General features: G+C 41.2%; 1 protein-coding gene across 5 annotated transcripts in view; it reads right to left on the bottom strand.

Moving 5' to 3' along the window:
• Positions 1-25,398, bottom strand: part of actn1 (actinin, alpha 1) — a 67,293-nt gene that overhangs the window by 26,106 nt on the left and 15,789 nt on the right. For all 5 annotated transcript variants that reach the window (XM_088648824.1, XM_088648822.1, XM_088648823.1 and 2 more), the window contains exons 2-6: positions 12,552-12,666; positions 9,883-10,002; positions 4,484-4,570; positions 2,305-2,392; positions 55-133 (exon numbers count right to left, since the gene is read on the bottom strand). In XM_088648824.1, the coding sequence (XP_088504950.1) occupies positions 55-133; positions 2,305-2,392; positions 4,484-4,570; positions 9,883-10,002; positions 12,552-12,666 (489 nt within the window). The remainder of the gene's footprint in view (positions 1-54; positions 134-2,304; positions 2,393-4,483; positions 4,571-9,882; positions 10,003-12,551; positions 12,667-25,398) is intronic.

Below are 25,398 nucleotides of genomic sequence, written 5' to 3' on the forward strand. Positions count from 1 at the left end.
TGTAAGGAAAAGTCTCCTACTTTTGGCCCTAAATCGGTTCATTTTTGCTCTCACCTTGCGAAGTTTTCCATAGTCAATGAGCTCAGGACGATGTCGATGAATGAGAGCACAGAATCCCAATCCATCTTTCCAGCTGTGGAGAGAAAGACAGAGCCAAGAGGATAGCCAGTTAGTGAGCAACCTGGAGCTCAGATTTGCTACATTACTGGAAAAGCCTGTTACCGTTTTACAGTTCCCTTTTCCCCACGGGAAATACTCCAAGATCTCATTTTACATACCCATTAAGGGAGCACACCTTGTAAATACCTCCAAACCAAATAAAGAGAAGAACTTAAACAGTGGGGGGTCCCAAAAAAAGTATTGGGAACGAATCACGGCTGCATCTAGGGGTCTTCAACAGACCCATCTGTAGGGCAGGTTGCTAATGGCTCAGCCTGTAAAAAATTATTTTTGGAGCACAGGTTATTTCACCAGCCCACTGTGAGTGGAATTTCCCAAGCAACAGCTCATAATTGGTTGAGTACCGCCACAATTGAGTAGGTAGTAAAAAGCCAGTCTGGTCTTTCTGTGTGGCTATAACCCTTACAGACTTGCAGGGTGTTTGCTAGCTTGCAACATCGTAGGTGAGAAATTCCCTTTTCACAGGAAAGCATCCACACTCATTGTCCACCTTACGGTACGAGTGCTGCATAGATAAGTTAAGCCATGCCTGTTAGTAAATGGAGTTTCCAAATTTAGGGAGTGCTAATGGAAAAGTAACTGGGCACAGAAAGACCCATCATCAGCAACGACTTTTACAAAATGCACTGTATAACCTGGGGAGTGTGCCTTCACTTTCCAGGGCTTGTTTGGTGCAGTCAATGCACATTGAAGACCTTAATTCCTTACAGAGATTCTGAGGTCACCTATACTGGCACTGTTGTCGACATTTATTCTTTGGCCTGAGAATCCACAGGATCACCTGACAAAACAGGCGTCTGTTACAAGCAAGGAGGTGTGTTGCATCAGGAAAAGCAGAAAAAGAAAACTCCAGCAGCTTCTTTGACAGATAACGGAAGCACTAACTTCATCTTCAAAGCACCAGTAGGTTCAGAAACCTTCTGTGTTCAATGTCAGAAAATAAGATCTAACTCTCCAACTCAAAAGGGCACAACCCAGGTAGTCACTTTAATATTCCTTTCCAGAAAAAAAAAGTACCACCCAGTCAGTTCAGAAAAACCTCCATTAATATGTATGGGAACTTAAAATGATTTTAAGGCCATGAACTCGCCACATATCCATTTTCACAGCACTTTATTAACATAAAAGCAAGGCGAATTAACACGGTCCCCAAGTTCCTATGAATAAATTAACCCACCAGAATTGTCAGGGGTTTGCTTGACAGTTGACTTATTTTATTAGAAAAACATGGTATGCCCACACACAGGGCTCACAAACAAGAAAAAAAATAACTTTGAAGTCCATCTCATCTGCAACTGTTACTATCTCTCCGACCCTGTAACACAGCTCCTTGAGGACCAGCAGTTAAAACAGGTTTTTAAACCATATTCGGTCACGGCTTCGTACAATGAAATCCAAAATCATAAAGAAACACATTTGTATCTGCACCGCATTTAACATTTAGACATGGACGTCTGGCCTCTTAATAGAAGGATGACACAAGACATTCAGAGTGTGATACAGTGCAGCAAACAATAGGTATTGCAGCAGGTACAGCCACACAAAGTTCTTACAGAGTAAACTCTGTCAGCTGTGTCAAGATATTTATCATCTTATTCATGTTGAATTTCCTGATCTGGCTGTCTGAGTGATTTTACAATCAGAATTTTGCAAACAAATGCAAAAGTGAAAAAGAAAAGCACTTTTCACCTACTCAGAAATTCCATTTGTTTTAGCATCCAAAATCTGAGAATAGCAATTCTATGTTCAGAATTGTTCAATTCTAATTCAGTGTCCATTTTGGGTTACCTGCTAGAAATCTACAGCACTGTGGTTAGTTGTGAGAGTGTTCTCACTGTGGGACAGGAAATGGTATAACATCAGTGACCTCCAGTTTTCTGCTAAATGAGGCTCAAAATATAATTAAATCGCCCTTCTATTGACCACATTGCTGGCCACTGATGTGTCCACTTTGAAAGTCTCCCTTAGAAGCCCATAAATGAGACCAACAGTACCTTAAGACTTAGGTTTTGGTGAACGCAGGCAAGGGCTCAAGTTACAGATAGAGTGAAAGTTTGTGGAGATGTACTGTATCCCAGTAAGGTGTGAAGAGTGTGGTGCTGAATCACCTTAAGATGACCTCACCTGATGTGAAAGTTCTGGATGTTGACGTTCTTGTAGGGTGCTGTCTTCCTCTGGCACCACAGCAGCAGTCCCTCCTTGGCAGACGTCTCTGTGAAGAGGGGCAAATTGTGCTGGACATCAGACACGGACACAGAACACACTCTGTATCGAGAATAGTTCAGAGTTTGAGGAGCTCCTGAGCTTTGAGGAGTGTCCTGAACTTTGACACTCGTCTTAAATTCTCACAATACAGATCACAAACAAGAGGAGGACACTGGCCCACCTACTGTAGCTTGCTTGGTCGTTATTAGTTAATTGATCCAAGGTTCTCATCCAGCTGCTTCTTGAAAGAAGCCAGAGTATCAGCTTCACAACATGGCAGGGAAGCTTGTTCGAGAATCCCACAACCCCTTCTGTAAAGAAGTGCCTCTTGTTCTGGGTTTTAAATGCACTTCCAAATTGGGCTAGAGTCTTCTGGGCACATGTGAACCAGCTGCATCTCAACCAGTCCCACCTAACTCTATACACAGCATAGAACCAAGTGTGGAAAGCAAATGATGAGCTGGTGGAAGAATTAAAGAACTGGAGCCAAGCTAATGGACAACTGGTTTGAGGTTTTTACATAAAAGAAAAACAAAAGCATCTAGGAGCAAATTAAGTGTAGTTCCACACTGAACTATAGAAAAAAGATGCAGTATTAAGCCTTCTACAAGTGTGAAATTAACTTTCTACTACACAAACCCGAGGAAGCATTTACTCTTTATACTAACACTAATTGCATCATTACCACACCCCGTGATATTCACAGGACATATTTCACACCTGAAACACTGTTCTTTCATTCTACTTTTCAATGTGGGATTAACCTTTACATGTCCTGCCACTGCCAACGCAGCTACCGGCTCAAAAATCTAGTATGAGTTTCCTTTTTCCCCCCCAAACACACTGCTGCAGTATTTTTTGCTGAAACACAGTAGCTGCCTTTTTCTAAATACATGGTCCAAAAGCTTTTCAACTGGCTCGTGTTCTCTGTGGATCAAGTGCCCTTACCCTTAACACCCCAAAGGACAGTTGAACACAGTGTAGCACAGAAGGCCACACTTCCTCCAAACGCTGGTTTAAAAATCCCCCATTTTTCTTCATCAAATGTCTAGGCAACATGACACTTCCCTAGACATTTTTGCATCTCTAAAAGCAAAAGTTCCAGTAAATGTAAGAAATAAAAAAAAAATTATATACTGTGTATAAGAAAATCAATCGGGTATAAAGACTAGTCAAGTAGTTAAATGTCAAGTAATGACATTTAAATTTCATTCGGCAGTAGATCTGCAAGATAAAGTCTCTAATACATCTGACAATAACACTCCATTTTGCAGTAAAAGCTTTTGGTCATGATGGGTTTTTCAATTCAATTCTTCAGGAATATCTGTTTTTCCATATTTTAGAATCAGGCAAATATGCATGATGATTCATTACACCAGTTCTATAATCAATTCTTCTAAAAATAACCTTATTAATATACTGTAACTCCAGCCTGTTTTAAACAGACTACATAAGTCTTGGCTAACAGCAGTGATTCCAGTACCTACATGTGGAGATTGAGGAAGAGCAGACAGACTCCTCTGACTCACCCACCAGTTAAGCCATTCATCCTGTGACTCGCCACAAGCTCTGCAGCGACATACAGGATGTTCCGGACTGATTGGACGAGAGACAAATTCCTCTCTGGCATCACCATTAGCCTGCAGGTGCCTGGGAAACCACTGTTTCACCAGGAGCTGAGAGAGCGCTGGCTGACTCATCCCCCTGGTGTCCCATGTGACACGGAGCCAGCTGTGAATCCCGAACTGTCACAGGAGCACAGAGCTCAACCCACACACGAAATCTCACCTCAAGAGCTCCCAACCAGTCAGGACAGCACATAATCAACATCTGGTTTGACATTTTTGTTTGGAAATAATTGTTCTGCCTAGTCAAGTCAGCTCTTCTCGCATCTTTGCCCCAGTATGAACCTATCCACATTCTAGAGTGATTGGACAGGTATTTCCACAAGATTTGCTACACATATCACTGAATGAATATCTGATTAAATGTTCTAGTGGAGAAGCAATGACCAACTGTACCAGTACTGACTCAAAATGCCCTCCACAGCCAAGTCGACAAGATGTGACAGCTCTAGAGGGGCAAAGTAAGGCTTTACCTTCCACAGAGATGTCTTGAATGGCGAACCGGAGGATGATGGTCCAGATCATTCCCAAGGTCATCTTGGCATTGCCATCCACAATCTCTGTGTGGGGGAGAAAAAAAGTAAAGTGCAAATTTCCGCATGACAGTGTATTAAACCACCCCACAGAGGAAAATGCGTGGTTCTATAAAGTGGAGTTTTGCATCATTATAAAGAACGCCAGAGAGAAGCAGAAGTTCTAGGCCACAGCTGCAGGGCCGTGATAAAGTACAGAGCTCTTTGTGTGCATTTTTCTCTTTTATTTTGTTTGGACAGAGTTAGACCATTTGTTCCCAGTAATTTATTAGCAGTCCCAGCTTTTCAAATGAAATCGGTTTCAACAAGGAAATTCTCCACCCAAGCTCCACATTTGTGTGCTAATCATCTGTTCACAATAACAGAAGCCACAATATGAGCAGACACTTCCAAAGGCCTTCTTTCATTTTTGTACGGATGTACTTTGCAAAGCTGGAAGTGCTGTCTAAGTGGTCAGAGCTGTTAGTGCCAATTATTTATTTTCCCCCAAAAGCAGGTTGCACATTTTTTGGTAAATGCACTTTTGTATGTATTCAAGAAAAGTGATCATCAGACACAGAGCCATAAAATGAGGAAACAAAAACTGAAGATATCAAACCTTTTTCAAATAAAAAATAATTGAATAAGTGGAAGCAATGACACATTCAACCATACAAGCAGTGTGAGAAAAAAAACACATTAGTGTGAGCCTGCCACTGTCTCACACTGATGTGTTTTTTTTCTCACGTTATTTAACTTGTTGTTGTTGCTGCTGCTTTACTGCGTTTATGTTTTTGGCGAGTGCTTTAATGTCTTTGTAAAGGAGCATACATACAAAGCATTTCATTTCATTGCTCTTGTGCATATGACAAATAAACTGAACTGATATTTTCATCAGTCCAGTTGCTAAATGGCTCTTCCAGTTCAGGGTCACAGGGGAGCTGGAGCCTACCCTGACAAGCGTGGTACACCCTGGACAGGATGCTAGTCCATCGTAGGGCAGACAGACGCAAACACAGACACCCAGGGCCAACATGTTTTTGGACTGGTAGAAAACCAGGGGACCCAAAGGAAACTTATGCAAAAAAGCTCCAAACAGATAGCATCCCAGGAACTGAACCCAGGGTCCACAGCTCTGAGGCAGCAATGCTGAACACTGCGCCACTCTTCTGGCCTGTTATATTTTCAGTTGATGATTCGCGTTTGGCTTTTCTACATTTTCCACTCTACAAGATTAAAAATAGAAAACAAATCCACCAAAAAGTTATTTTACTTAATTATACTTTAGGTCAAATAGTTGATTGATCAAGGAAATTCACTGAATATAATCAGAGAAAAAAACTATTTGTATCTCTTACCACATAATACTCACTGCTGCCTTCTTAGCACTGAACCTATTGGCCTGATTGCTGCCCAGCATTGTGAATCTGATTAACTGAACACACTACACTGCATTGCACAGTGTAGTCTAAATTGAACTTTTTTTTCCTACTGTAAGAGTTCACACTGATTTAAGAGACCCAGTATCACCAACAATCAGGTCTCCTATAAGTTCTGGCATCTAGAATGGAGGCATTTGCTCTTAAATTAGTTCTTCATTTCTTATCTCTAATCTTATGGGGGATGCACAACTGATCTAAATTTTATTAACAGCTGGGTTTATTTACTGTAGGTAAAGAACAAAGTAACCCACCCAAGTTACTACATTTAAACCTCAGTTCTTTCCACCTTTCAATCACAGCTCTGTTCTGTTTCATTTAAAACCCTTCTCTTTCTGCAAGACTTCTGCCCTGAGCTAAATCTGCAAGGCTTAACCTGCTTTACGCATTTCCTTAGCAGTGTAGGAAAGAATATTTCAGAACAGGTGACAGTTTCTTTAGGACAGGAAGAGACAAGATGACATCTGAAAATGTCAAGCCTATCAAACATGTTAGAGATGGCGTCCTCACTGCTGAGCACAAATTACATTGGAATTACAAGTGTAATTTGGCATGCATACATTTTACTTCAAGTACACTTCACACATCTCCAGTTATGTCAAAAAGAATATTTATGTGCATATTACATGTATAGGCTGGTGAACACACAGTGATGCAGTTATGTTAAGTTAAAAAAAACAATTTGTTTTGCAATTTAGCGTGGCACAGTTTTAGTGTTGGCAGTTGGGATAGCAGACTGAATTTACAGTAAGTACAAAGGGATGCCAACAATAAACAGTAGAAAGAAAGATCTTTTAAGCAGAGCCTTTCTCAGTCTAATAAAGCACATCAAAGTTAAATGCACTTATTCTTAAAGGAATATACAGTAGCAACTGTACTTCATGTGTCTCTATGTCTGTGTGTCCTCTGATGGACTGATGTTCTATTCATGTTTTACTCCGCCTTGTGTCTCCAGCTTGGCGAGCTTCCATGCAACCCTGAATTGGATGAAGCAATTAGAAAATGAATAGAAAAATGTTCTTAGATTCAAGATAACACAGGATCCCATAAGGTTGTTGCATCTTCCGTTTTCATTCTTACAACTCTTGCAATCCAGTAATCACTTATTTGGTGCCTATTACCACAGTTTCCAGGTTCTTACTCATTGAGTATTATAAATTACCTATAAAATCTGGTAGCCTGTGGCCCTCCAGGACCACGAGTGAAAATTGTTCTCTAGAGACTGACACAGAACTGGCCTTTTCATCCCCAGGCAGCACACCTATGGCCAGCACCATAGCTCTTATTATGCTCCACTCTACAACACGCACAGTTGATAAGACACCGTGAATTATGAAAGAAAAAACAGATCACTGAACTGTGTGAACAGAAACAAATCTTTCTCATGCCGCTGGGGACCCTCTTCTGTCTCCCCCCCCAGTCGGAGAAAAGCCATCAGTATGGAAGGGAGGGGGGGGTGCAGATCCGCTAATCTGTCTGGAATGTGGCACTGGCTTAGTCCCCTTTATTCTGGCCTCGGTCCAGATTAACCAACAGAGCCTGGGCAAGCTAATGGAGGCTAGGTTGAACAGATTAACCCCTTCACTTCAGCCCCCACAGCCAGATCCCACAAACAGTTAATTAGCAAATCTGGGCTCGTGGCTTTAATCCCAATAACCCTATCAGCCACAAATCCACTTGGGGAATACTGACAGCAGGGTCTGAACCCAGGTGCCATGTTAATTCCTGCCTGGAGCCTGTCGGCACTTCACAAAGAAACTCCATTAAATACAGATGCAAACAAGCGCGACACCCTTCACATCCAACAAGTGTCATTCACACTTTTTTAACAACACAATTCATGACGTGTAATATGTCTCTTATCTGACACTATGTATACTAAGAACTCCTCCAACCTAGGACAGAAATCTTCAACAGAATCAATCGGAGACACAGAGGGAAAGTGCTTATTTCTGCAACTCCATAGATTTCTACAGAACTCCAGAAATAAGCAATGACAGCATTTCCTAGGATGAAAGCTTGCTCAACTGACTTTGAAGAGATCTTCTAATCCAAAATGTGGAGAGGAAACACACAGTGTCATATTGTTGCCCTTTCATAAGCTGGCCTGTGAACAGATGAATTTCTTGATGAGAGATACTGTCATCAGGCCAAGACTTTCCTGCAAGATCCAGTGCAGTAAATACAGTAAGATAGAGTATTGCAAAGCACGTGATTAATGGTCTTGTACTTTCTTCACAAGTCGGAAAATACTTATTGTCATTAATACAGCAAGTGTCCCATTCATTCAAACAATCCCGATAAACACAGGACACCTGACGAAATGGAGAGAAAACAGCAGAGTCTTTTTGCATTGGTAATTTGGAAAACTTTCACTTAAAGTGGAATGAAAACAGAAGTTAAGCCAAGTTTGTACATGAAAATTGTTTGCATCCAGTTTTCAGTTTCATTTCAGTCCCCAAAAGTTTTAGTAGCCTGTTAGGAAACATGCACCTAAGATTTGTTTTTTTTTGTCAAGGACTGAAATAAAAAGATATTCTGACACTGGGCAATATTTTACTTCAGTGGCCCTTGGACTATCAGTCACACCTTATAGGTAAACATACAGGTAATACATATATTTTATCCCAAAAGAGGGGAATTTTTTAAGCAATGCATCTGCCTTCCATCTCCTTGCTAAGGTGAATAACTGCACTGCTGCAATTTGTACTACATTGTGCATGACTGATCTTTAATGCTGATCATTTAGACTGGAGATTTTAAATGTCATCAAGCCACTGTAAAATGTTCCTCTGTAATTGTCAATTTAATTGTTTTAATTTTTTTCTTGTAAAAGTATCAATACTGTAATATTTAATACCTAACCCTAATTTTGCACACTGATTTTGTTAACCCCATACAATTGCGAGTTGACTTGGATAAAGACATCTGCCAAAGATACAGAACAATGACAAAAAGTCCAGGTCCATGGAATTGATTGCTGGTGCACTCCGAGACGAAAAAGCCTTCAATCATATCAATTAAATAAAAGCCATACTGCAGGAGCAGCTGACAAGCCATCAGGCATTTCACTTGTGACCTTAGGCAAATTTAGACCAGGGTCGTCCGAGTTTAGGAGCTTAATTACTGTACGTGTGCGCAGAGTTGGCACACTGCCGATACAGGGCGTCTCCAAAGCCCCGGCACCTATAAAAGCAAAATTGTCCTCACATGTTTGGTGTATGGTAAACAATGAACATTATGGGAAGAGACACCTCACACCAGCTTTCCGCCTGTCGCAGGAAAGGTGGAGACGGACAAGGATAAGTTTTTCCCTTTCTACAGATTTCATCTGGACAGTGGAGAAGGGGGGGGGGGGGGGAGTCGGAAGTGAGGCCGTAGTGTTATGAAACAGGAGGAGAAATTTTGCCAGTGAAGACCAGCTGCTTATGAAATGCCGATAATGAGAAGCTGGTGATGAATTGCCTCTGGTGACGAAAGACTGGTTTTGAAATGCTGGTAATGAAAAGTGTACAACAAATTGACTGCATACCAGACCAGTGGCTAAGGAATAGCAGATTCCTGGCTCAAACACTATTTCTTCCTGCACATTACCGTGAAGCTTATTCTGTCGTGTCCCCTTGATAAATTGCCAATCTGAGATACCGCCAGATGACTGCAGCAGCAGCTGTTAATGCCATTGTGCTCTAACCCATTGCTTTGAGCAAATGGATAAGAAGCTCGTCATGAATCAGTCTCCATCTCTAATGGGTCTTTTTATGCCAGTAAAATCGACATTAGCATATTCTCTTGAGGAAGCAGTTCTGGACATGGGGAGGTGAAAAAGCAAATGTTTTTTTCTGTGAAATTTTATCTGACAGCTGTTGAAGCAGGACATCCTCTCCTTGGCCAGACAGTGACCGCAGCAGTGCACAAACCTACCCTCTGCTCCAATCGACACCAGTTTAACTCCTTTGCTGGCAATGAAGTCCAAGGCCTTGTTAACGTTGGAGATCTTGTGAACTCGCATCTTCCCTCTCTCTGGTTTGGCCAGGCGCTCTCCTGTACGCAAAGAAAAAAAAATAGGAGAGCAGTGAGTGAAGTGGGACATGTATACTGTACATCTCACTTATCCAGCATCACAATATCACCACTTAAGCACATTGTGTGAGGTGTTGCTGGGGTCTGCTAATTTAGCCTTCAACAAAAATGATGCTAAGATGCCATAAAGCTGACTTGCTTTAGCAGCCCCAGTGATTTAACACAACATAATAAAAGATGGGAACAACACCCACAAACAGGACAAAGCAGAACAATGTCTGCTGCATATCAATGGACAAAACCTAGAGCAAGACAGAGTAATTACATATCAAAGAACAGGACAAGCACTCAGACTGTGAAACCAGCGGGTGTTGTTGGACTTATTGAGCTCAATAAAACTGAATCCTGCTCCTCTGATGAAGAATTTCCCACAACAGTGAGTCTCTAAATAAAATTTAAAATATGTCTTCCACGTTTTTTTCTGCTTCTGTTTTCTATAATTCCCTGCCCCTGTGATCTCTGCACTCCTAACAAAAAAGAAAATGTGTCATTTCCATCCAGGAATCTTTTTAATGAGTAAAGGAGATTTCAAATCCACAGGATGTTTTCTTAGCAAAACGAAATCATGTCAGAGGAACTCTTGTTATATTAGAGGCAAACATGTCTAATGAAGAGTATTACACCAGGGGCTCCCAATCCTAGTCCTGGAGTCCCACACACCTGCTGGTTTTCCAACAAAGCTCTCAGGTACACAACTGTACCCTTAACTGACTTAACAATAGATTTAGTGTGAGCTGTTTCCAGCTCTTCTAGATGTGAGTAGGTGTTTTTCCCCCAACACATTTCAGAAGTCAAAACTACAAACCTCAGAGTAGAAAAAACTTGCAAATATTCCACACAAGCAACTAGCTAATTAAAATAAGGCTTTAATTAGGTAATTAAGCTCAGCAGGAATGTGAGCTTCCAGGAGCGGGATTGGGGAAACTCAGCATTAAGTAACGGTAGGAATAAAACAGTTAAATATGAAACTTGGGAGGAGGGCGGAGGAGCAGTGGGTGTCATTTTCCAGCTTTAATTTGTCAAATTTAAATTAAAAACAAAACAGGGATATGGGCAAAACTTGTATAACAGAAGGGTACTTCTTTGTAATTAACTGTCTTTTAGGTTTATTAAAGCTACACAACCACAAAAAAAGGTTTAAATGGACATCATGTGCCACTAGTAAAAATAAGGGATAGTCAGGAATATGGCAAATCCTGTCCCTGTAGAGTCAGAGCAACCTCTGATTTTCCTTAGATGTGGCTTTCTGGGCTAGGGATATCTATCTCACTTCATGTATACCTTTACCATAGCAAGAGTCCAGCTGAAGAGCACATCCTATTGCCCTTTATCATTCACACAATCTCCCTTTCAATTCACAAACATCCAGCATCCAAAACAGCTCCGATATCAAACAAGACACAGTGTTTTATTTATTCATTTACTGTGTACTGAAAATAATCCCCATGAAGCCAAAACAACACCTTCAATCAAACTGATATACTGAATTACACTGTCGCCACTGAGAAACATTGGTAAAAAGTCCAACTCTTCCCTGAGGGTCAATGGTTGAGTTTTGATGAGCATGCTGCTTGTTTATCATTGTTGATTAAATCTAGAGATAGCTGTATGTTTATACAGCCACTAAATCTGGTCTTTGAAGCACCATCTTCTGAGAAACATTACTGATGATAATTGGTAGAAACTGACATGCAAGTATTTTGGTTTTAACTTTTTCCATATGGTTTCATTCTCCATTTAATTTGACCTTTGACTGCTCAATTTTAGGAGAGCAAAAGACAGATGTTCATAAAGTTAACCAGCTTGTGGGTCACTGGTCTGATTTATTTCACTGGCCTTATTACATAACCCTGTAACAGCTTTCCTAACAAGGGAAATGTTGCTCTAATTGATTTAGGCACAAAGAACACCATGTCCTGTGTATAGGATATGAAATCATAACCATAAATCTTAGGTACAAAATGGATTTACTTCCATTAATTTCACATTTTTCCTGCAACAAACTGTGTTCCTGGCATTGATTGATAAAAAAGCCATCACCTTGTCGCCTTCAAACAAAATACTGCAGGAGAAAGGTTTTTTAAAAAAAACTCTACTTGATACACCACCCACCCTTTCAAATCTGAAGTTGCCAGTTTTTTTTTTTGTTATATACCTTCCCTGTTGTTGTATGACTTGACTGTCTGGCAACAATTCCTGTAGCTGCAGGAAGAGAAAGTTGCCTACGCAAACCTCCTTTTCACACACTGCAAGCTCTATAGCACCTGGCAGGAGAGGGACAGCTGACTAGAGGGGCGCCAGTAATGTCACTGCAAGTCTTCAGATGCTGAGGAAGTCCTGGGAGTCACTGAGAGAGCCCTGACCCATTAATCTACCTCAGGTGGTGCTCAGCTCGTTTGCCACTTTTTGGGGGAACGCTAGGTGACAAATAAAAACTGGATTCCGAGAGCTTGGGTCTTAAGACTCACAATTTTCTGCCAACGTCGGCAAGGGTGGTGGAAATTCGATACCTGAAATGACTTCCAGAAGCAGCATCAGCTTCAGCCCGTCCCGGAAATCCTCCTCGATGTTCTCAATCTGCGTCCCGGCCTTCCGCAGGTGGGAGTTGCACCAGGCTGTGAATGTCTGCCAAGAGATGAGAGAGACATAGACAGGTTTATTCCTGCAAACTGGGAACTATACACACAGACCACAGAGAGCTAGGCAACCCCAGTGATTAACCCATTATGGCCTGATTTTTTTTGTGTAAAAAAACAAGCTGTGCTAAAATACTGTTTCCTTTAACACAAAAGTAACTTTTTTTATAGTTTTCATTGTTGTACAACAATATTTACAGGCAGTGGGAGTTAGATATCCCAACAGTTCTCTCTGCACCGATGTTGAATATATTGTATGTCAAGTGACTGGTGTATAAAAGTTGGATATATATTTATTAGATACATAAAATTCTCAGTTTTGTACATTTTGCAAGCATGATAAGTCATAGAATAATAATTCTGCTACAAGCTATGACCCACAAAATCATTGACAAAAAGTGTGCTGAAACTCAAAAAGCATTTTTCCATTCACAGAAAAAAAAACTTTGCAGAGTGCTCCCCCTGAATATGTCCGAGGTTCAGTTTATTTAGTGGCACATCTGGCCAGTGACCACATCCATTCTGTAGTCATATGGCCTTTGCAGTCTTGCCAGACCACAAGCTCAGATTCAGAGTTTGAAGACTTTTTCAAGTTCCAACTGTCCATAAAAGGTTGAAGAATTGTAACTAGGAGATTGCTGGTTCAAAACCCTCTCACTGCATGTCAGTCACCCTGAGCTTGCTCCATACGTTTGGGGAGATATAAAACCGAGGTGGTACCGTTAGTACAATCAATGAGGCTTAGTTCACACCCCCTAGATTGCATGAGACACTCTGAAATGTTTGCTATATAACTAATTCATAGATCTAGATATCACTTTATTTTCCATCCATCCATTGTTTAACTGCTTTATCCAATATAGGCAGGATACACTCTGGACAGGACGTCAGTCCATCAAAAGAAATACACACAATTGCAGATATGTACACTCACACCACTGTCCCACCCATCACCTTAATTTAAATAACAAAATTACATTATTAGTAATATTTCATCTCAAAAGAAATGTCCTGCTTTCACCCTGCTCCTGTGTCAGTTCCAGCCAATGGGCTTTTTGGTTTCATGCTTCATGTTATCTTATAAAATCAGCTTGAATTCTGAACATCTGAGCTTTTCAGCAATTAACTTCTCCAAAGGCAACAGCACTCAAAAGCATGTGCAACAATGGTGTCAACATCATAAATGAGATACCTGAATCTTTGATAGGATTGGAAAACTCAGAAGTAACAAAGCACACAGCAGCAGTCTAAAACCCAATGAGCCTGAATAACTGAAGCAAAACCATGACTGATGTCCATTTGGAATGGTCATCACTATGCAAACACTGTTCATCTCCCTGTACTGTGTATCTAAGACTATCTAAGAACAGCTACTGTGTTCACTCCAGTTTTAAAACACTTCACACGCAGGGGAAGGATGCTGGTGTAAATAGGTCTCGTAGAGCTGCTGTTTGCATGAGGAGCACATCCTGCTGTGTCTTGCTGTGCACACAACTCTTGCCATGAAGCAGTCATACTCCACGCCCCAGACATGGAGATTCAGAATCCAGGAGGTCTTCCGTGTCTTGATTTTTTAATTGTCAGCAGCTTAAGCCAAACAGAGGAGGTATATACTGAACCAATAAACCTTAACTAAACCATTTTATCACTTCTTGCAGGTGCAGAGACATTCGGAACTTAAGAAGCCCTGGAATATCTGGTGGTTTCCAGATGCCAGGGAAAGAGATGAAATCTCTCTCTCTCTCTCTCTCTCTCTCTCTCTCTCTCTCATGGTGGGTCTCTCTCTCTCTCTCATGGTGGGTCTCTCTCTCTCTCATGGTGGGTCTCTCTCTCTCTCATGGTGGGTCTCTCTCTCTCTCTCATGGTGGGTCTCTCTCTCTCTCTCATGGTGGGTCTCTCTCTCTCTCTCATGGTGGGTCTCTCTCTCTCTCTCATGGTGGGTCTCTCTCTCTCTCTCATGGTGGGTCTCTCTCTCTCTCTCATGGTGGGTCTCTCTCTCTCTCTCATGGTGGGTCTCTCTCTCTCTCTCATGGTGGGTCTCTCTCTCTCTCTCATGGTGGGTCTCTCTCTCTCTCTCATGGTGGGTCTCTCTCTCTCTCTCATGGTGGGTCTCTCTCTCTCTCTCATGGTGGGTCTCTCTCTCTCTCTCATGGTGGGTCTCTCTCTCTCTCTCATGGTGGGTCTCTCTCTCTCTCTCATGGTGGGTCTCTCTCTCTCTCTCATGGTGGGTCTCTCTCTCTCTCTCATGGTGGGTCTCTCTCTCTCTCTCATGGTGGGTCTCTCTCTCTCTCTCATGGTGGGTCTCTCTCTCTCTCTCATGGTGGGTCTCTCTCTCTCATGGTGGGTATATAACCCCAAGAAAGGCCAGCAGACAGGAAATGGAAAAGCTAGCCTGATCAGCCAAACCAGGGTAAAGATACTTTACTGCCTTGTAAGGTCTGGTACAAAACTGTTTATATCCTGCATGGCCTTGGGGCAAAACAAAAAAATCACTACAACATGCTTTTCATTGAAAAGTACCACAGTCCTGATGGCCTCTGACCTGCGAGGATATGTCCTAAGATGTGTGATCCGCACTCTGAAGGAAGACTCATTCCCCTGGTGAGAGGGCAAGGGAAGTCTTCTCATGGGGTGATCTGGTTTTAACTCACCAGTCATCCTCAAATATGATTTTTCATTTATTCATTTGATTCCCTTATATTTTTAATTTATTTGCTATTTGGATTACCTTAAGAGCTAATGAAAGAAAACCAACTCATTAACTCTTATCAACAGCTCCATTGTTCTCAATCTTTGAACAACACTTCAGGCGGGGTGAACTTTGACTCTACAAATGAGAGGCCCTTTAATCAAAATAAAGAATACTCCGAGTTGTAAGTTTCATTTCTAAACACAGCCCTGACAGCAAAATCTTAAAAACAATTAAGCACAAAGCACCAGGACCAGACACCCTTAAAGGGAGAGAAGGACAGAAACAATAGAATTGCTGGACTAGCTGTTAAAACAGTGCTTTAGCACAAAACAGATACAACGACCAAAAGCACAAGTACAAAACAAGCCGCCTAATGAAAGCTGCTTTCATGATTTCCACAGCTCTGAAAATGCAGTTCATTTGAGGCTAAACAGTTCTGGGCATTTTCACAGAACACTGTATGTTGTTTCTTCTTGCATCCCGAGAAAGCCTTAAGGTTTCATTCCTCTCCTGAAGGCATCAGCATGGAACCTGGGTACAGTTGTGTCCCCTGAAAAGCCACACCTCTCCCATATCACACTTAGTTGCTAGGGAATCCCCCCATGTTCCCCAAAACACTATACACCTCCATGATGCGAACATTTGGAAAGAGAAGCTCTGAGACTACTGCTTCCTGGACGCACCCCTACACAAGAATCACTGCTGCACACCAATTTGACTTCACCGAATTACAACAGGATAACAGGAAAACACCATAAAGAACAGTTAGGCCACGTTACGTCAGTGTGCAATGTCTTTCTTCAGAAGCCCATCACAACTCGCCCTATAGCCGACAAAGCAGAGAAATTAAGAAGTCAAACTGTGGACTGGTAATCTGTAGACAATGTTTAATTTTAACTAAGTTTTATGACTGGTTGACATCTCACTTTTCTTTGCTAGTGAGATGTCACTAGCAAAGAAAAGAGGTCAGTATGACTGGGAAATGATTGTACTGCAATTCACCTTAGCTTTTGGTTTCTCCAACACAAAACAGTCACATGGTGGAGCTTAATAATCAATGGTGACCAAAAGCACTGTTAATGGGCCCCTGCAAGCTGTGGATTCCAAAGCATTATTGGCATGTTAATGGGCTGTGAAGGTAAACAGCTGTGCTCAATGCTCAGGGTTTCGCAGTCAAACGAGAGGGTGAATGTGAATCAGGTCCATCAAACTCCACTTACAAATGCATTCTGAAATACTACAGTAGCAGCATGCTACATCTGAGTCATATGTCCCGTTTTGAGTTGTAGCGCCAAGCTTTGTTCCCTCCATCTCTGACCCAAATGAATGTCCTGTGCTCTGACCTTGGTGGTTCAGGATTGAATTGCATAGTGAATAGGAGTGAGGGGGTTGTTTCAAGATCTAATAATTATCCATCGCAAAATAAATACCATGACCTAAGTTTCGGATTCCTTGTTTAAACAACATATCCCTTTTCACCTGGAATAATTTTTTGTCAGTTCTGGTCAATCAGCACTTTTAGTGTTGACTCCCTCTCCAGATCTCACTGAGCACACCAAACTCAAGCTCCAGCTGAGACAGAAGCAGCTTTTGTTGATGTCTGAAACCACACTTAAAGCCTATGCTTCAGAAAACAAGGGAAGTGTAGGAACTAAAAGGAATACCTTGGTATGAAGTGACACAGCACTAATTATCATTTTGAAAAGCAGGATATACAGGATAAAACTATAGTCATTCTGTTAGCTGAAGAATATTGCTCAAGTATTTCAAAATAATGTCAGGTGCCTTTTGATCATTGCTGGAAATATTGAGAAACTGATGGGTTTCCAGATTGTAACGGTCTACAGCCTCCTGTAGTGAGGCCCAGATATTAGGAGATGTCATCCTACATCCTTTGTGATCGGACACAAGGCCACACAACCAAAATGGCTCAAGAAATTTCACCAGAACACCCCCTGCCTTTTGGGGTGTCAATGTTAATGTTGGCGCAGTTGTGAAATGTACTTATTAGAGGTTGGTTAAGTAGTGAGAAGAGGTTTCAAAATGATGTACAGAAGCTCTCGTAAAACACGTACGCAAAGAAGAGAGCAGTTTCAACTCTGACTAAGCAACACCACAAACCACGTACTACTAAAAAGAATTTTAAGTAACACAAGTAAAATGGCAGCCTATTTTTATACATCTGTCTACTACCTCTCAATTCAATTTTTTCAACTTTTTCCAATATCCTGTTTTACAGTCTATGCGATATTCATGCTCTTGACCACTGTTTGCCATGGGTTCCAAAACAAAAATTTTTAAGCTGTACTTAAGTATACTGACTGAAACTAATCTAACCAATATAACACCAATGAATTAATCACTTTTCATTTAATGATCTACCCCTACAAAGACCAACCAGAAAGTGACCTTCATCATCAAAGGACATTTTACTGTCACCTTCCACAAACGGTAACGTAATATGGACCCTGTCAATATCATCCAAAAAACAAATTAATCCAGACTGGCCGGGGGCTGATAGTCATTTATATCATAACCACATTCGTTCACCTTTTAACTCCATTTGCCTAAAATGGCAGAGCTTATGTGCTGCCATTGTAATTTGCATTTAAGGCCTACAGGGTTGTAAAATAAAAACAGCATATCACTTTAAAAGCTCCATATTTGCTCTTCCTTCTCTGTAGCTATTTTGAACTCAAAATTACTCAACATTTTTTAACAACTTAACATTAACTAGCTAAACCTATGTTTATAACATTGTGGTTACAGTCTTTCCATCACGGATATGTTTCGTTAAACCATAAAAAGAGGCAAACCTTACTAAAATGAAGGTTAGAGTGGAATTGCTTGCTGCTCACTGGTGATTTTCTACATTATCCAACTGCTTTCACACATTTCAACCCCCGAGATTCCTTTCTGACTGACTTGGCATAGATGCGCTTTTTGCACTATGGTTCAAGATCTTGTAATTGTAAAATGAGACACCAAGGCACATTCCTATATCAAAGTTTAGGGCTGAGGCGAGCGATACTGGTTGTGGAGTGTCTGGGCTGTCTGCATTTTTTCATTTCAACTCAGCTCTCAACCTAAATTAGCTCACGCTTGGCTTAATGGGACCAATTGAACAGCTTCTCCCAGCTCATCAGGTGATGGCGATTAGAAGAGACTTAGAAAACCTGCAGACACACTGGCCCTCCAGGACCAGGACTGCTCACTTCTGGATATGAGCATCACAAAAATGTAGCTGCCAAAACTGATTTTATCAGTAAGTCTCTTTTGATGTCAGGAAATAACTTTTCTCCTGCTCTCAACTCTTGCAAATAACACTGGTAAGGGCAAATGACATTCTGAGCACAATGTTCATTTACAGCAGGCACCTCAAACCCTGCTCCTGGAGAGCCCCAGTCCAGCAGGGTTTGTAGGTTCCTTTTAAATCACAATGTTCTAAAGGTATTGAATTATGTTATTGTGACCAATTAAATAGGCGATTTGATCAATTAGAGATTTTTTAGGACTAAAATCTATGTATTGTTCAACTATAAAGGACAAGATATCTTAATTCTTAACTGAACAGATAACTCGCTTGATTCCTCAATAATTACCACCTTTAAAAACTAGTGAACTAGATGACTAACAGGTCTAGGGTTGGACACTCAACTTCAAAGTTTTTCCCCATTGTGGGAGAAAATGAAAAAAAAATCATTCTAGATGTGTCTGAGCTGGGAAAGTGTTGTGCTCACAATGATCACCTGAAGATGGTTCCTGGGTCATAAATCTCCCTCAGCCTCTCAATAACAGAGCTGAAATAGGATGTAAACCACTGAGGTCAAGAGCTCATTAAAAAGCCTAGTCCATTGGAGGAACAGATGAGAGGTTGAGGATAACAGATAATGAAATTAAAAGTTGACTGTATGACATTAAAGGAAAAAAAAGAGGGAATAATCTATAGGAAACTGCAAAGTTTCTCTTCCCTTCAGAAGACTGCCAGCGTTCCTCCTATCTCTATCCCATACTCTGGCCTGTCAAGCTCTCTCTCCAACTCTATCAGCCAAGCTCACAAAACATTTCCTGCTTCACCGTCGGGCCCATATTTGTACAATCCTTCAGCTCACATTGTTCCATTTCCAAGAACAAGGAGTACCCCCAGCTCGCATCCAAAGGCGGGGGGGGGGGGGGCTGACATATATTGGCACAGTATCTGACACAGGAAAACAGCTTTCAACACTCTAGCCCATTTCTGTAGCTGCATTCCAGCATGAGATACCACTAGGCCAGACAGCGCTTTATAAGTGTATGTATATACAAATTTCAACCTATCCTATACAATACAAACAATAGAGGAGTCAACTCACTGTCTTCTCTCATTACTGCCCAAATATGACCTCTTCGCTCCATGGGGTTTTATGATGTGGAACTACATCTAAGAGAAAGACACAAATGAGGTGACTAAACCAATTTCTGTACCTTCAGTATCTGCCTTCTTCACTCTGAAACATATCAAGAAAGATAAAACCAACTCAAAGGAAATCTATCCATCTGCCCACTGCTTTTTCCCCCAAATCGGCAGTTCATGACAAACAACGAGCACAAGGCAAGGTACACCCTTGTAAGGAACACCAGTCCATCGCAGGGAAGACAGATGCACACAGACACCTAGAGCCAATTTTTCCAGAAGCTAATTCAGCTATGATGTTGGACTGTGGGAGGAAACCAGAGCACCTGGACGAAACCCACAGGAACACAGAGAGAACATACAAACTCCAAACAGATTGCACCCCAGCTCCAGAGCCCCAGCACTGTGATGAATAATCCTAACCACTGCGCCATTGTGTCACACCTCAAATCAAACCTTTTAACAGAACAATGAAAAAATCTTGCAACCTTAAACAAATTACCATTCTCCTGAGACTTAGCTTTTCTCTGCTTCAAAAATCAGTCTAGAATAAAAGTACCTTTCACTTACTGCAGTGGACAAGTAGAATACGAGCCAGCTCTATAACAAACAGATAGTATATGAAAAATCAGTCAAATTGGTTTCAAAATTGTTCATTATACTGCAAAAAAAGACATCTGAACTAAATAACAGACTCTTTGAGAAAAGTATTGAGTTTGTTATTGGCAAGTAGAGGCCATTACCAAAAGTTTTCCCAGATTCCTACAACTGTTTGATACTTACGGTCAAGAACAAAACTTCCAGGACAAAAATAAATGTATTATTTTTGTGGCGGTCCTAGACTAAAGATCAAATCAATAACTTTCCTCATAACCTGAAAAGGAGGCATCTTCCACAGGTCTGACTGAAATGCGTTTTTGGTTTTTGTTGCAAGAGAAATTTCTGTGATTATAATACATTTCCATATGTCCTGAGCATCGATGACAGCATTTTATAATGAGAAGATGGCTCATTGTGCAACTTTCGATTCAGTGCTTCATTTAGCCTGACTTCTGACAAGCAGCTCCTCCATCACTGAGCAAGACAACTCCAACTCTTCCTCCTTCCTAATCTGGACAGCGCGGCTCCAAGCCTGGCTTAAAGATCAATAAAACTTCAGAGAGCAACTGCACATGCACGGCTCACATCTGGCAAGCATGTAGAAAGGCACCACCTGAGCAAAACCTTTAAAACAGGCCCTCCATGTGTTTCAAACTGCTGTAGGGAAGAGGAGACAGGCAGTATACCTCACTGGGTAAAACAGAGAAGGAGATGCTTAGGAAGAGTAGAATGAATATATTAAATCGTTCACACAACACAATAAGACTGCAGTGTGGAGGAACAGTCAGACTTCTGTGGCTCTTTCAAGCCAGGAACTTCAGTCGCATTTTTTCAGTGAAATGTCTTGCTGCATACATGGGTGCAAATATGTTTTGGATACAAAAAAGCAGCCAAATGTACTTAAAGATAAAAAGCTATAAAACTGAAAGCAAAATTCATATTGCAACTGCTTTTCAAATTCCAAATAGTCTAAGCCCTGTAATCTACAAATAGTTCAAAACCAAAAATGCATCTCCATAATTTGTGGAGCTTCTAACTGCTGCTCAATATTCAGGAAATCCATTCATCCAAACAGAAACGCACAAGCTGAAATCCTTAACATGGGAGTTGCTCAATGGCTCTCTCACTGCAAAGCTTTGCTAACCATTCATCCCTCCATCCATTTTCTAACCACTTTATCCAAGACAAGGTCACAGAGGAGCCAGAGCCTGTCCTGGCAACCAAGGGGTGCAAGGCAGGGTACACACTGGATGGGACGCCAGTTCATTACAGGGCACACTCGCACACAAACGCACACCAGGGCCAATTTTCCCAAAAGCCAATTAACCTACCAGTATGTCTTTGGACTGTGGGAGGAAACCAGAGCACCAGGAAGAAATCCAAACGAGCACGAGGAGAACACGCAAACGCCTCAGAGACAGCACCACAGAAATTGAACCCAGGGCCTCGGCGCTGTGAGGTAGGAAATGCTAACCACTGTGCCACCATGCCACCTGCAATGCTCTGACCCCAGAAACTAAAAATATCCTGAATGATTGCATCAGCTGATGCAATGACATCACCGTCAAAAATCATCCGTTTCTGCTTGCAGAGCTGTTGTGGCCTTGGGTTTTACACATCTGTTGACCTAAAGTGACAAAGCGGGAAAAAATAAATAGAAGTCAAGACTAAAGGACGAAAGCAGTTCTCTAAAAATATAGGTTTTCTGTAGATCTGAGGCTGCCAAGCTGAGGACTATCAGATTTCACTCCCTCCCTCTCCCAAGCAGCCAGTAAGGAAGTCCTACACTCGTGGTGCAGATGTGCTTAGCTGCACAGCTTCCAGTCACAGGCTGAGTGTGTCTCACTGTGTCAGCCGCTTTATGGAAGAAAGACAGGGCGTAGCTTGACGGGAAAGACAGAAAAAAAACCGTTTCTAAAGGGGCACCATTTTTCCCCACTCCTTCCCCTTTTCCCAAAGAGTATGTTTCACCAATATCCCCCAATTCTGCTGGGTATAAAATAAAATAAAAATCTGGCGCTGCACGATTGGGATGAGTTATATCTGTGGATGTTTCCTACTGAGAACTAATGAGAACTGCAGAAATGTTTTAAACTACAGTCACAGAAAACTGTTGCACAACTTAACTAAAAAAAAGTTATGTAAGCAAAAGACTACAGATAATACAACTTTTATTGCATGCCAATGTCAAAGTGCTGCCAAGTAAACGTTTCTTCATTTTGTGTATTTTGTTAAGGGGACTTGAGAAAACACTCTTAGTGTGACAGATTTTGCAGTTTCCTTTGTGGTATATTGGAAAGAAAAATCTTCCAGGCTCTATACTGGTTTGCGCTATATATATATATTGCATCAGATATATTTTTTCCCATAGTGCCAATTAAATAATAGCTTCCATGACAACAATCCATAAGGATTGTCAGGCCTGGGCTGCATTTCCTGTGAAACTAAGGTCATTGGGGGAATTGGTCATAGCAGGAAGCAAAACCAAATTCAATTTTCAATTTTGCCTTTCCCAGATTTATTTCTGTTTATCAATATTATTATTCCAGTTTGACACTCCCACAAATATTAATTTCAAGACACAGTATATGTTTGGCATTTGACCAGGTCTAACAGGCCAAACCTAAAGATATAAAGAAGTGGGTGAAGAATTGCTTTTCGCTCTCGGCCTTTCATCGCATGAAGTGCTAAAGTGCATAAAGTGCTTGTTCACACCTGCTCTTCACCTCAACGTTGCAGTGACTTCGGTCAGCGTCATTCACGAGCTACAACCCAATTAACATTGAACGACTTATCCGTTCCAACAGAAAACAAATGAAGCCAGCAGACTAACTGGAACAAAGACACGGCAGGTATACCAGTTTTGCATACAAACAGGCCGTAGCAAAGCATTAACGCAAGTATGCCTACAGTGGTCTCTTACTGGCACAACATACTGTCTTGCACTCTTTCTGTGTTCTGCTAAATGTGCTCTCTCCTGTGCAAATGCTGCTGGTCTTCAAAGCCGTTGCTATAGCAACCAGAAAAGCTGAACCTACACATACAGTAGGATATGCTTTGCATCTCCCAGAGACTCGGCCTCGCCGCACACATGGCAGAGAGCAGGCGCCCTCGAAGCAGAGTTTGCAACCCAATCTGGACCTCAAAACTCAAAGGATTTTTTTAACGAAAACCCTCCAAAAAAAACACACCTGTAAGCTCATTAAATAAATCTGTTGAAATCACTACTTAGAAATATGGTGTTCTACTTCCTTCCTCGTTTCACAAAAGATCAAAAATGCAGCTCATTTCAGTATCTGCACTTTGGGATATCCGAGAGCCAGTTACTCTCATCCACATGTATAAACCACCAACACTGAAATCAACGCTAGATCCAAGCATCCTTTCAAATAAGTAATAGGAATGGGTTAATTTTTACTTTGGAAACGGAGACATTTTTTTCCTGTGGGTAAAGACTGCAAAAACCTCTTGGAGTAAAATGAAGGTTTGCAGTTTCTCTTGTTAGGACATCAGTTCAGTGTACCCAACACTGACTTGTTACCATCTAAAAATATCAACAAAAATGAAATATTTTGGATTAAAAAGTTGTTGTTTTTTTGAGGAATGAAAATGAATTCACCTGGATCCTGCAGCCACATACTAAGGAGCTGAACATTCCGATTATGAAGAAATTTGGCTCAAGAATTTGATCTTCCATTTGCGCAATCCTCTTTTTTGGATTGACCCCAGAAGCACATGGAACACCTCAACACACAGAGAGTACTGAACAACAGCAAGTGCAGGAAGTACCCGAGTATTAATGTGGACCCATCACAGATTTAAACAAGGCCAAGCTGAGAGAGAGAAAAAAGACAAAGGCCAACAAAATACTAAGATGTGTATCAAAACTGTAATTGTTATGTTTTAGCAGAACCTATGAATACTGGTGTAAACACAGCTAAAATGTTCCATTTTAGGTTACCTCTTCACATAAAAGAACATCGTTGCACTAGAATGAAGATATTGCAGTCACAACTATCCCCGAGCCTTAGTGTATCTCATCAGATTATGCAAAAATCACCAATTCTTGCAGAGGCTTTAAAGGACTTCTAGCAATATCCTTATAATCATTAGGTCACAAAAACTCTGCTTACTTTCCCTAGAGAAAGGAATAGAAAAGGCAGTGCAATGTCTCACTGATATCCGTTTAGCCTATTTGAATAACCAGGCATTACAACCAAGCAATTGTTATGTCAGCACTGGAGTTTACACAGTCATTGTCAAATTTACATAATTTTGTCTAAAAGAAGGTCAAGACTGAATCCGTAATACCCGAGACTCACACCTGGAAACCAAGCTGAGCTGGACTGAAGATATAAGATCTTCAAGAGGCAAACTGTCACAGGGGCAAAGGAGTCATAAGGTAATAAAAATTGCAAATCCACACTATTCTAATCAGATGGGGCTCTTCTTGATAATCTGATCTTGCTCTTACTAAGCAGCCAAGACAGGATACACCAGCTTTAGTAGGTGGGATTTAAGGTTAGCCTTCATTTACCACAAAGAGAGGATTGAAGTATTACTCCAATGTAGCTTTCTGCTGCCACCCCAGTGTCTTCACCTCTTCCAGATGAATGGATGTTTCTGACCTGTGAGGTAATCGGAACTGGATTACCTCAGCCTAGTGTCAAATATCACAAGCCCGCAGAAATTCCTTTAAAGGATGTTCTGTCATCCTTTAGAGCAACAAAGGGATTAAATATTTGTATAAGAATTAGCAAACAGAAACCAAAGGGCCAAAAAAGTAAACAGCAACAAATGCATTTTCATACAATGGTTTTAGACTCTCTGGCCCTGTGCTGTCTGGTTAGGCCTATATATATATATACACCCGGGAAGAAACACCAGAGACTCTGCAGAACAAATAACTTCTAAACCTTGTGCTAGCTTGTTTAGTTAGAATCTAAGGCTCTGTTCTAGTAAATTTATAATTCTGCATTAACACCACAGGTAGCACTTTCGTTTAAGAATTTGTAGAAAGAGCCTTTGAGTTAAGG

Source organism: Lepisosteus platostomus, chromosome 10 (genome assembly GCF_059453375.1).
Source record: "Lepisosteus platostomus isolate fLepPlt1 chromosome 10, fLepPlt1.hap1, whole genome shotgun sequence".
Taxonomy (NCBI): Eukaryota; Metazoa; Chordata; class Actinopteri; order Semionotiformes; family Lepisosteidae; genus Lepisosteus; species Lepisosteus platostomus.